Source organism: Cupressus sempervirens, chromosome 5 (assembly GCF_028749045.1).
Source record: "Cupressus sempervirens isolate cs-2001-9-10 chromosome 5, ASM2874904v1, whole genome shotgun sequence".
NCBI classification, from domain to species: domain Eukaryota; kingdom Viridiplantae; phylum Streptophyta; class Pinopsida; order Cupressales; family Cupressaceae; genus Cupressus; species Cupressus sempervirens.
The window spans coordinates 938,737,324-938,751,609 of record NC_143122.1 but is presented as its reverse complement, the minus strand read 5'-3'; the positions used below and the strand labels follow the sequence as shown (position 1 = coordinate 938,751,609).

General features: G+C 34.1%; 1 protein-coding gene across 1 annotated transcript in view; it reads left to right on the top strand.

Moving 5' to 3' along the window:
- The first annotated feature begins 3,886 nt into the window (after positions 1–3,886).
- Positions 3,887–14,286, top strand: part of MBD9 (methyl-CPG-binding domain 9) — a 99,679-nt gene continuing 89,279 nt past the window's right edge. Inside the window, exon 1 of the mRNA XM_089833003.1 lies at positions 3,887–4,801. Coding sequence (XP_089689129.1) covers positions 4,269–4,801 — 533 coding nt within the window. The 5' untranslated portion in view covers positions 3,887–4,268. The remainder of the gene's footprint in view (positions 4,802–14,286) is intronic.

Genomic DNA, 14,286 nt, shown 5'->3' with positions numbered 1-14,286 from the left:
AGACAAAGTACATCCTGAAATGTATCATCATCAATGTCAATAGAACCTTTCCCACATATAATCATAACAATGTTATTCCCCATCAAAATGTGTGGAGTAGGAGAAGCCTCAAAAGAAGAGAACAAATCTTGAGAAGATGCCATATGGTGTGAAGGACCTAAATCCAATAACCATCTAGAAGAGGGTGGAGTAGTAATTGCATAGAGTGCATGACCCTTTCCTATATCTTTACTATCTAACTGAAATGATGACAATGAAGAAGATCTATGAGAAGAAGGAATATCGATGTTGCTCTTCTAAAGGAGAGCTGTCAAATCTAAAACCTGTTTGGCATAGCCAACTAATTTCTTCTCATAGCAATTTGACTCATCATGATTGGGCTTATTACAACAATTACACTTCAATCTTTTTGGCTTTGGCTTACTCCACTTAGGAGGAGGTGGCCCTGATGGACTATGAGGGCTAGAATCAATCTGAGACTCTATGAAATGAGATTTATGTGTCTTCTTCTTCATCCTAGAAGATGGTGGAGATACCAATGCATAAGTTTGTGAGGTTGCGAGAGAATTGAACCGAGATAGCTAAGCTTGCTCTTGAGTTAAACGATCACAAAAAACTTCAAAGGATGGCATGGTAAATCTATTACCCAAAGCATCTCTGGTGGAATAGAAGGTAGAAGCAAAAATTTGAAAGTTTTCATGAATCTTAGAAAGAATCAGGTAGATGCACTCAGTATCTATCTTGGTTTTCCCACAACCCTAAAATAAAGATCTTTGTTATTTGAACTTCATCAAGATGTTCTCAATGTATGGAAATTTAATCTGGTAAAAGAGAGGTAAGCTATGCTTCAATCTGAAGTGCCCTGAACTCATTCACAATACCAAACAAGCCATCGAGCTTGGTCCACATAGCTAGAGGGGTATTGCACCCATCAAGATGAAACTATAGACTGTTGGATACTTGTAAAGAAATCAACTCCATTATCTCATCCATCTTGTTCCTGTGCTACATGACTTCAAAAGGCCTCTGTACAATTCTAAACAAGACCACAACCCTTTTGACTGAAGAAGCCATGTCATCAAGGTCTTCCATGTGTGATAGTTATGAGTGCTTGGAAGTTCTAGACAAGAATAGGTCTCAACCATTATTTTATAAGGTGTTGAATTGTTTTTTAGTAAAGTTTTGGTTTATTGACGTAAATAACATAAACAATAATACAAAACACCCCCACAATACAAAAAACAGAATCCCAATTGCTAGAAGAAATACATAACAAGAAGAGAGAAAAAAGGCTTCAATTTAAGAATCATATGTACCTTTGAGAAATACTAATGAAAATAGTAGAGAATTTGGATAGGGCTTGAGAAGAGCTTTTGAACGCTTTTATAGATCGAAAAATGGAGCTATAACGAGCAAGTTACACCCCCCGAAAGATTGAAGACATTATTAGACTTCGAGCACAAAAATAGGTACCAAACTAGAAAAAATCAACAAAAATAAATAAATAAATATCTATATATATCACTGTCTTTGTCTCTAAATCAACTTTCCAACACTTCTTTTGGATTGAAAAAAGACCCCCGTATGCTCAAGTTATAACCAAAAAACTAACAAGGCCTCTAGAATGGTTAAAAAAATTAAAACCCCAAACAATTTGCTAAAGGGCTAAAATCTTGGCCCTCAGGCCCCCACATGACCGTGGGTTGGACAGAGTGGCCCAATGGTGGCGCTTAGGTAGAGACACTGGCAAAAGTGGCGTGTGCTAGTGGAGACATGGACGAAGGCAGGGTTGCAATTGTGGCCGAGCAGAGGCAACAAATAGGAGGCATAGCGAGCGGAGGCCGGGCGCGGGCGTGAGGACAATGGTGTGTAGGCTGCATTTTTGTGGCGAAGTGGTGACCGCTCCACCTTCTGTAGTGGTGTGGTATTTTAAAAATTGCATGCATTAAAAAAAACATTTTAAGTTTTTTTGCAAAAAATTGCATTGAAATGTGTGCGAGAGGCTGTATGACCCTAGTATGTAATTTTTTTCCTCCCTAGTTGACGTTGTCCAAGATTGACAAATTTTATATGAAAATGAAGGTTTTGACGCCTTCTGAATCCAGCTGTGAGGTCTATTTTTCCTCAAAGTGCTCCAAAAAATAGAGACCACCCTATTTTCACAAAAAATACTCGAAAAATGCCAGATCTATTATGTCAAACCCTCATTCTTGTTTTTCTTCAAACAAGAACATGTAGCCATAGGCAAGGCTCTGATACCATACAGAATTTGATGATGAACAAATTCATAGATCCTTGGATATCTTGCATGCAAATAACCTGTTACAAGGAAGTAAGAAAGGTAGAGAGAGAAGGGTTTGCTCAATAAACAAGTAGATTACATTTTCTTATGCAAAACAGAATGAATGAATTTACAATCGATCAATCCTTATGAAGGAGATCAAAAACATAAAAGGGAAACCCTAAGAGGTAAATGATATTTAGTAATTACTAATTAATTATTAAATGGAAATGCAATTGCATAAAGGGAAATCTTAAGAAGAGAGTAAAGGTAATTTAATAAATTAAATTAATAATCTTTTACTTTAACAATTATGTGTTACATTAAATTGAATGGGCATCATTCATTACATCTCCAGAGAAATGTACAAGAAATTCTTATGAGTTAGTGTGTCGCTGATCTACAAAATCATACTAAGTGAAAAATAAAAAGATCATTCCTTGACAAAATAATAGTTTCCAACCTATAAATGACTTCAATGTCTACATTTCTACAAGACAACTAACTTAAAAAGAAAAGGTTGAGAAAATTAGCTAATGCAGGTGATTCTATTGGGTTTATGGACACTTGACTAGTAATAGAGAAATACCATGTGGAAACTGAGAAAATATTATCCTCGAGCCTATGGATGCCTTTCTAGAAATGATGCACTATTTTATTTGATATTAGGAATGGTCAAACTATGTAGCTTACTATGACAATGGATTTCAGACCGTGCTCTCTCCAAAAATGAATTCTTAATTCACATTCACATACAACAATGAATTCTCAATTCAACTCCTTCGATGGAATGACATGTAATCTACCTCCTGATATATAAAATTTTGGCTTGATAATGCTGTTACTAATCTTATATATTGGAATTGCCAAATATTATGCATTTTAGTTACCACCACACTCTTCCTCTTATTTCTACAATCATTTAGCTTTTATTCTATGCAACAATTCTTGAACTTTCTTGATTTTCCATCAATGTAGGTACTTCTCTCTTCTCACGCTTTCACATACCTCTCCCACCTCATATTTCTTCATCCAAGTCCTGGGTGCTGCACAAATATGTAAGAAAAAAGAAATTATGTGAATTAGAAAAATGTAGTCTTAATTGATACATTCTACAAATGTGACTATTCTTGTTGAAGTAAGAATAAGGAGTTGCTTTACTTCTTATCGTCCTTGTCTTTGTACTGTGTTTCTCCATTGGGGTACAACAATCCATTGGGATACAATAGTCCCCAAACTTCTTATTGCATAATGACAAATATTATGTGTATTCAATTAAAAAAAACACACTATTACTTTAAGATTTAGGATTATTGCATAATTTAGTCACTAACGATAAATAATTTTAGATTTATTGCATAATCATACCATTTAATTTCGTTTATTATTATTTTAAATAAAAATAAATTACAACTCCTAAAGAGTATACCATGCATGATGGAAACCCTTTCATTTCTTAATTATAGATATAAAAAAGCCAGTTGCCGTGTTCGCATGGAGTTTGTAGGCGGTGAATTTAATATTAAGCTTTCCCACGCTCGCCATTTAAGGTTTTTCCCTAAAAAAACAATTTGATAAAAGTGCCCCACTTTAATACGCAAAAACAAATCCTCGACGAAGCACAATTTCCTTCGTGCCGGAGGACAAACATTTGGCTTTAATTTTTTTCCCTCTTCTTTTTCATTCCGTTCGTCGGTCCGCACTACGAGGATCACTGCTTAAACGTCGGATCTTTTCTCAGAGCTTCTGGGTCGTCGATTCTTCTCTGTGACAGTCCCAGGCTCGATCCCCACAAAACCAAAAAGAAAAAAATACAAACCCCGAAGCTACGATTGAACACAGCAGCCGTAGCGGCAGCAGTTGGGACAGTGCAAAGCTTAAACCTTGAAACGGCCAGTGTTCTGCAATGAAAAATTCTTTTGATGGTGGATAATTTGGAATAAATATGAAACCCTAGTAAATATTTTTCTTTTTAGGGTATACAGAAATGGAGATCAGAAACCCCATGTTAACCATTGATCTCAACACTGAGCCGAGGGAAGGTGCCGGCGGCGGTACGCATTACGTTGCTATGGACCCGACGAACTTGGTAAAGAGATACCATGGTGTTTTACCGTCGATTTCCGGGAATGCGGCGGAGGAACCGGGGACTGGAGGTCAGGTGCTTTGTTGTGGTCTCTGCCGTAAGATTATTCAGAGCAATAATGGCATTGTGTGCGATGGGTGTGAGCAGTGGTTTCATGTGGCATGTGTGAAGTTAAGACCGAAGCAGGCTTCGGCTCTGGAGGATTGGATGTGTTATAATTGCACCGCAGGGAGCTGTGGCAGCCAGAGGTGGCCCTTGGGAGTTTTGGCTAATGAATTTAGGTCTAGATTAGGGTTTAAAGTCAGTGGTGCTGGTGGAAGCGTCCCGGCCGAGAATGTTGCTTCGGATGCGGCAGTCGCTTTGGCCAATGCTTTGGCTGACGCTGCAGCCTCCGTCAAAAACCGTGGCGGGGATGCGGTCAATTGCGATCCCAGGTAAGTGAAAGCAAAGCTCATACGCTGTGATTGGGATTTCGTTTGCTATTTTGGATGGAATTTAGTGATATTTGTGTAGAATTGGAGTCATCTTGACAATAGGCTACACATGATATAATCATGATGAGGTCAATTGTGACAATACATTATAAACGCAGAGATTTTCGTAGTTTTAAAATCCTGGACACCTGTTTGAATTGTGGTTGACACCCATGAAAATCAGCAGCTAAGTAAGCACATAACAGCTTCGAGACATAACATGACCATCTCCGAACAGTTTCCCTTTCACGAGTGTGCTAATTATTAACATTACCCAACCAAGTGGGCAGATAAGAGTTTAGGCGTCACCACTCTGCGTGCCGTATTTGCCCGGTTTTGTTATGCTAGAAACCAATTATTATTGTAGAAACAGGCAGATAGAGTCTGTAGGTCCGTTAGAATCATCATTAAAACAAGTAGATAGAGTTTTGACGTAGGACTAATTTGACATTGAGATGGACATGAAGAGATTGCCAACATCGTACATGTTGTAAGAGCGTTTGCATTATGCTGGAAATTCATCAGTGTCATCATAAAAAATCTAAACAAATTTTGAAACCTGTTATAACCATCATTCAAACAAGAGGATGTATTTTTTCTGTTAGTGGAATTATGATAATGCGACCAAACACACAGATTGACACAACTACAGTTCTGTTCACCCATTCTATTATGCTGGATCTCCTTATAATCATTGCCTATATCACAAGAATTGGGTTTGTGTTGGTGTTCACCAAAGAAAAATTTGAAACAAGTTTGTGAACTGATAACATTTGAGAAAGACAATTTATAAATATGTCTGGCTATTATTTGTATTTTATTTCAAGAACAACTTATATTGAAATATAATGAAAACCTGATAATTAAAATTAAATAAGATGTTATCAAAATTAATTGTGAATTGGGTTTGTGTTGGTGTTCACCAAAGAAAAATTTGAAACAAGTTTGTGAACTGATAACATTTGAGAAAGACAATTTATAAATATGTCTGGCTATTATTTGTATTTTATTTCAAGAACAACTTATATTGAAATATAATGAAAACCTGATAATTAAAATTAAATAAGATGTTATCAAAATTAATTGTCATACTTCAATGCAGTAAAACCTATTGAAAATATTAACAATAATTAATAATATTAAAGCGAACTTTATACAAATCTTAATCATTTCAAAAAATATAAATTTTGATCTTCATACATGGGTTTGTACCCATGGAAAAGACTACAGATACATGAGTTCTGTTTCAGCAGCCATGACAGACTACTGAGTTGTGGATAGTCTGATAGACAACACAAATGGCTTGGTTGGCTGTGTGAGAGTAATCAATTATTAAATGCAGGTTCTGATTGACTCCACTGCCACTGAAGTCTGATGCAAAAACAAGATCACTGAAATCTGCCCTTGCTGTTATGGATAAGTAGACTAGTGTTAATATACCGCTCTCCTATGTTGCATGGGTACGTGTACCCACACCCCTGGGATGCGTACCCATGTACCCAAGTACTGGGTACTCAGTGGAGAGCATCATAGCTAAGGATTTTTATTTCTGTTTTTTGATTGGTGTATCAGCTTGTTGTTTACCAAGCTTAATCCAATACGTAACTAGTTTGAAACTTTGATACACCACACCCTTGGGATGTGCACCCACGTACTGGGTACACTTTACCCAAGTACTATTACATATATTAGAACATGCATACCTTATAAATATTTTCTTCTAATTAGTCATAGTTTTAGGACAACTCTAATTTCACCCATCCAATGAAATTATATTACATTTGATATACAAGAATCTTTCGATATCGAACTATTATCTAATTTATTTCTAAATAATCATGTCATAACTCATCTGCCCCTAATATTTTTGTTTGTGTATCAGCTTCTTCCTAATCAAATTTAGAACTTTGATACAATACTGATTAACAATAAACTCTATCAATTGCAATATGTCATTGTCATATGATTTATGATCTTCTTGTTAATTTTTAAAGTCTGCATGCTCTGTTATGCATCTAAACATTTAGCATATATTATAATTACAAACATCTCGCAAATCCGAAACTGAAACAATACATTACATATGCAAACTTTATCTTTGTTCTTGTTTTGAAATGCCATTGTCTTGACTCATATTTTCTTTTCTATAAATATTAAATTATATTAAAAAAAATTGACGTAGTCAAGTATACCATTCCCTATTTTGAAAAATAGATGTACCCATAGCCTAAGTACCCAAGTACCCCCGTCCCCATGCAACCTTGCTTCTCTCCATTCCATTCACAACATCGACCAATTAAAGTGGCCTCACAATTGAATAGTTTAGAAGGAGATTTAGTGTGCATAGAGAAAAACAAAGTCCTTAAAAGGAAAAGGAATTATGCTTATTCACATAGCTGCTTTGAAGGTTAAATTTAAATGTTATTTTGTGCTTTACGTATACCAGATTTCTAATTTTATGGATGAAAATTGGAAAACATTGTGATGCAGTTCATTGTCTATATAAGCAAACAAAGCTTGCACTAGGAGAATTGCGATGATGAAATGAACACAAAGAGATCATGGAAACTATATACAATTTATGCCAATCTGTGTCATTTTGGAGGTCAATGTGAAACACATTTTAAACAAGTAAAATATACTTTGAGTAGTAGCATTTTCTAAGTTCTAAATTTGCGATTTCTTCAAGAGGTCAAAAATATGTGGAAATTAGGAAATTTTGTAAAAGGTTTAGAAGAACCTGTTTTGAATTATATATAGAACATATAATACTGTAAAGGAAATTAAACTTTTGTTAGATTTAACCTAGGCTAATAATATAAGTAAAGGTAATCAATTAAACACATATTAGCCTAGATTAGTAACGATAGCTTGAAATAAAAAATCTTATAATTATAAGTGCGTAAATGTGAAGAAGATTGGTGCAATTTAGCTTAATGACAAAGTAATGAAGGTTGCCCAATGAAGATATTGAAACTTGATTGTCTCTGGCTTGAGTGCAAACTGACTTTCAGTTAAGTGCCTTGGATGTTGTATTGAATATGTGCTCTATCCGAGATCAAATATGTAGGTTTGGGTCAGGTATGCAATGCATGGTGTGTACCTGTAATCTCTTGTTCAATTGTTTGACCTTCATCTCCTATGCTCTTATTTGATGTTGGCGAATTACTGATATTCATAAATACCTAGGAAGAGATGTTTCTATGTTGCAAGTGAATGTGTTTTCATATGTCAACCCCTAGAAATATTTTAAAAGACTAAAGACAATAGGTAAGGGCCCTTGAATGATGTATGCCTATTTGTTCTCCTTCCAATGCACCAAATCTAAATGTTTCACTATTGATTTCTCCTTTGATGCTCTAGGGGAAGGACTTGTGGACTCCAGATTATTTAAAATGAATTTTAATGAATGTCTATAAAACGTGTATGGGAAATATTAGGGATTAATTAGCAAAAGCTTGAAAACGAATTTTAGAAAGGCAGGGGCCAAGTTCATGACAATGGTGTCAACCATGGGAGTATGAAAATGACCCTAAGTGGTAACAACCATAAGTAGGTGTATAATGTGTGTATTTGGCTACCTAGGTGTACAAATAAGTGTGTGGATAAGATGTATGTCATTGTGTGTCGAAATATTCAAGAGTTCATGTTTGTTGATGTTTGGTAGCTTCAATAGGATAAACTTATGAGACAATACTATTGTGTGTGTGTGTGTGTGTGTGTGTGTGTGTGTGTGTGTGTGTGTATATATATATATATATATATATATATTATATGAGATATAATATAATTATATATACACATATTTATTATATATAAGATATAAATTTATATACAAGTATGATTATGTGAGAGAAATTAATATAATAATGATTCATGGAAATCATATATCTATATAATACATATATAGCTATAATTAAAATTTATTATATATTAAACATCTAGGAACGAATAGACATGTGCCTTCACTCTTTTTGGCTTATTCTTAATAGAAATACAAGAGGTTCTTGCCTTGGGGAAACTTATACTCTATAGGTAGTGCTAATACATTTGCAACAATTGTAAAATTGACATGGTATCAAATTAGGCCCTTCTAAGAGACCTGTAAGGTTTCAAAACTATTCTTCATTAGACTATCTGAGAGCTGCGATCAATAAGTGAAAGAGAATCTACTTTGTCACATCTCTTTCCCTTGTAGATTGTCTTTTACGTTGGATAGCTTAAACACATGATTTGTTGGAAGAGACCATGTTGGGAAGAGTCCATGTAGAATCTAATTTGATTGGATTGATATGCAAAATCTGCAATACAATTGTCCATATTAATGTGGAAATAACACTGTGTCTTCAACAAAGATATCTCATCTTAACTAGCTTTCACATCATTGCAGAACTTGAAGAAAACTTGATTATGTTAAATGTGGTGGATCATGGGCTATCGAGAAAGACTTCATGTGCGATTCATAAAGCAAACATAAACGGTGGATCATTGAACAAAAGAATTGCAAATTTCATAAGGAGCAAGAATTGGCTATGAAGAAGTTGTACAAGTCAAAGCATAGTAAATATTCAGATCTTGATTGCTCAAAGAAGTCTGGGGGAGTCATTTACATAGGTCCAAGCAACAAAGATTTGTTGAAGTAGATTTAGGGTTAAGTGTGAATTCAAGATGAATGTATGTTGCTCCAAATCGTCGCTATTCATCCCTCCTTGGTTAATTAGGATTCAAAAGTGATCAACCTGAGTATTGTTTTCGTCTTGCAATATCTAGTCCAAATAAGTAGACTAATATACAAAGGACATTGCCTAAACCCACTTACATGATGACGCAGCAAAGACCCACCACTCCATTAATGCAGAGAAGGAAAATAGAGGTAGAAGCTTAAAATATTAAAGAGTGAAGGAAACTTTAGAAGCAAGTTTAATAAAATGCAAAAGGAGATGTGGAATCGAATGCCTTGATAATTATAAGAGAAAGGCAAGACTAACACACACATGGATCCATTTCGACCACCGAATAAAGTAAAGGGAGTATTAATACAAAAAGGTATGATCATAATGAGTTAAATATATATTAAATAAAAAGGGTATGAAATGGAAGAATAGAAGAATGAAAATATGATTTTTGTGAAGATAATTATATTCAAATAAAGTAGTTGAAATAAAAGTCTCTATGAGAAGCTAAAGTATGAGTAATCCAAGTGCCTTATGAAAAGGAGCGTAGTATCTAAAGGATTTTAAGTGAGATAAGTAGCTTCCGATTAGTATATCTTGAGAACTATCTTTTACTTCTTGTAGTTAATCTCTTATGTCATTCCTACCTATACTATAATAAACTATTTGCCTTGATGTTTTTCGAGGACGTTCTTGCTGGAAAAGAAGGATTGATATTAGAGTCAGAGGGAGTTTGACACTCCATCATAAGCATCATTGGATGATGAGCTCAGAAGATTGATATTTAGGAGGAGTCTGAAAATCCATTTGTGTGATTGCATGATTTTGATGGGCCTACCTCCTATTTATATCATGAGGAAGTGACAACTTTTGAATGATTATCAAGATATTGGAAGGTGTTGATCTTTCAATAACATAATTATCTATTATGATGGACATCTTAGGATGTCTAAGTAGAGCATGATAGATGATAACTTGCATGGTGGATAATGTTCCTTAAATAAACCATGGCCTTCTATTGTGATGGACATCTTATTATGTCTAAGTAGACCACGATGGATGATAACTTGTATGCTGGATTAAGTTCCTTAAACAAGCCATGGCCTTCTATTGTGGATTAATTTAGTTAAATAGACCATGACCTTCTATTATGATGGGCATCTTATGGTTTCTTGTTATGTGTAGGCAGATCATGATAGATGATAACATGCATGGTGGCTTAAGTTAATTAAATAGACCATGACTTTCTATTATGATGGACATGTTATGGTGTCTAAGTAGATCATGATAGATGATAATTGGCATGGCGGATTAAGTTCCTTAAACAAACCACGAGCTTCTATTGTGATGGGCACCTTATGGTGTTTAAGCATATCACAGTAAATGATTACTTGCATGGTGGATTAAGTTCCTTACATAGACCATGGCTGTTCCAATGGTAAGTATCATTGAGGTTATGTGTGTACATGTCTTATGAACATTTTCGAGCACTTGGTGAATGTCACGTGACTTGACATTCAAGAGACCATTATTCTTGATATCATGAGATGATGTTTAAATGGTGGATATCTTTTGATCAAAGATATCCTTAAAACTTGCTGTTTCTGCTTTTACATTGAGGTAATATTATATCTTGTGTTTATCCTCCTTAGCTAAGAGGGACTGTCGATGTTTGGTAGCTTCAGTCAAATAAACCTATGAGACATTATACACACACACACACACTTATAGGCATCTCTCTCTCTCTCTCTCTCTCTCTCTCTATATATATATATATATATATATATCTATATATATATATATTGTTATATATGGGATACAAATTTATATATGTCTAAGCATTATTATTTGAGAGAATTAACATATTAATGATTCATGAAAATTATATATATGTATATATAATTATAATTGAAATTTATTATTATATTATTTATCTAAAAACAAATAGACATGTCCCATAAAGGAACATATTTCTTCTTGGCTTATTCTAAATATAAATACAAGGGCTTGTCGGCTTTGGAAAACACATACCGTAAGTGCTAATACATTTGTAGCGATCGTATGACTAACAATGTTTATACGGATGGTTGATAGTTGAGGTAATGAGCCCAAATTCACACAAAATTTTCCCTTTGTTGATATGTACATGTAACAAGATATTTTCTCAATTTGGCCTAAAATTAAATGGGAAATGGCATGGAATAGTAAATTTCACCAATAAAAATATGTTTAAAACTAGCACTTGCGCCTAATAGAGGGGTAATGGTTACGTCGATTGAAGGTATACCTTGTTCTTTGAGATCTAATTCATCTTCTTTTACTTTTTCTTTTGCTCCTACTTTATTTTTGTCTTTTCCTTTCTACTTCTCCTTAATGTTTTCTTCTCAATGTTTCTTTATCTCCTCATCTATTGGTTGTCCTCTTCCTCCTCCTCACCCTCCTTTTTCCTCTGCTCCTGCTCTTTTGCTCCTCCTCCTCCTCCTTCTACTTCTCCTTCTCCTTCTACTTCTTCCTCATCTCGCACTCCTCCTCCTCTTTTTTTTTTTTCTCCTCCTTCTTGAGCTTCCTCATCAACTCCTCCTCGTCCTTTGCTTTTCCTTCTCCTTCTCGCCCCTCCTCCTCGTCTTATGTTTCTTCTTCTTCTTCTCCTCTTGTTTCTCCTTCTTCTTTGTATCCTCCTCCTCCTCCCACTCCTGCTTCAGCTCCTTCTCCTTCTCCTGCTTCTTCCTCCCCTTCTCCTCCCGCCTCTCTCTCTCTCTCTCTCTCTCTCTCTCTCTCTCTCTCTCTGTATTTCAATACAATAGTATGCTAATATTCTGGTTCCTAGGGCAAGTTTGTTTATTATTTATAAAAAATTTAGAAACATGAAGACAGTTCAGATATTGCATTTTTTTGATAGCTAATGGGCCGAACCTAGATTATTTATTATTTGTTGTGATAAATAATTATTATGATGTATTAAGCTTGAGTAAACTTGAACCCAAGACCTCGAAGATGAGAGGCTCACAAATTGCTGTTGTGTTATAGGCTGTTGCCTCAAATATTGCAAGTATTAACATAAAATAAATATTTGTAGAATTATTAGCACATATATTAATATTTTGAGAATGTTTTTTTCCACTTGAAAACTTTAATTAGTATGAATTAATAATTTCTAATATATTTTTTTTATGTTTAAATATTTTGTGATATCTATATACTAATTTTATACTAACTTTGTTGACACTTTCCAACCGGTATACTTTGCATTATCACATATGTTTTTATCATTGCACTTACTCAACTCATATATATGCATCATTAACATTAATACAATTTTATATATATATAAAATTTCTTTCCAAAATAAGGATAAGAGTCATACTAAACTTTGAAAATACTACTACTATATTGTAAAATAAATATTTCAAATATCCTTTTTTTCTTTTTCTTTTTGATAGGTAATGGGCTGAAGCCTAGATTATTTGTTATTATTATTTGTTGAGATTGATTATTATCATGTGTTAAGCTCTAGTAGACTTGAACCCATGACCTCCCACGTAAGAGGCTTGCAATTTACCATTGTGCTATAGGCTCTTGCTTTTCAAAAATCCATTTTAATTAATTAGAAGACTTGAAAAAAAATCTAAAACCATGGTACAATTAGAGTTATTTTTTGTAGTAGTTGAAAGATAAATTTATTAGTTCAATAAATGTTTCAAACTCTAAATTTGAAAATAATATAATTGAAATTTCAGTGAATACATTTCAGTAGTAAGCACTCAATTCTAAGCTATAGTCAAAGTGAATACCTGCTTTCCTATAGCTACATAATTAAAATACTCATTTTTGATATTTAAAATAAATTATAGTATAACAATTTGTTTTATCTCTTCACATCTTTGTGTGTACTCGTTTCTGCACAGCTCACACTTAAGTTCAAATATAGCAATAAAAATGACATATTAAAAAGACTCACATCCTAATCTATTGTCGTGAATATAAAATTTCAAAATGTTCCTTTAACCTGGTAAAAGGAAATGAATATTAAAGTAGTTGGTCTTGCAGAATTTTAAACACCGATGTAGCAATATTTTGGATTATTCTGTTAGGTCTGAAAAAGGCATATGCAGAAAACATCACATCTTTTTGTGGTGACAGCAAGTAGACTCGCAGACATTATAAATTACAGTTTGTAGAAATGTTTACATCCAAACAAAAATTGACATTAGTCGTTGTCATCACATGGAAGACCATATCCAATATAGTGGCAAACCTTATGTTATACAGTTTCTTTGGTTTGGGTTCTCTTTCACAGACAAAACTTTTCTGATCTGAACATTTCTGATATGGACCATTATGCTGTGTGGACATGATGGTTTCCCAGGCAGCATCTGCCCAAGTAATAGCCTTATTGGCTAAACAAAAGATTAAAAAAGTGTGTGGGCAGAATTTTGAAATCAAGAAAATCTAAATGTGAAGAAATGATGAAGAGACATTTAAAAAAAAATAACATCAAAATATCAAGTAATATCATTATCTTGTTCCTATTTCACTTGTTCTTCTAATGGTGGTGGTGATGCATGAAAAAGTTGACTTGTTCTATTGTTTTATAATATATATTAGTAAATATTTTTAATTTCAATGAAAACTCTACTGAAAGATATCAGGCAAAACTTCTTGAAATAGAAAATCTGGACCAAACTGGATTTTGTAATATTGGTTATTAGAACAGTTCTGATGATGAGATGAATGAAAACACATTTCTGCAAGTGTTTTTGCTGTTCTCACGCT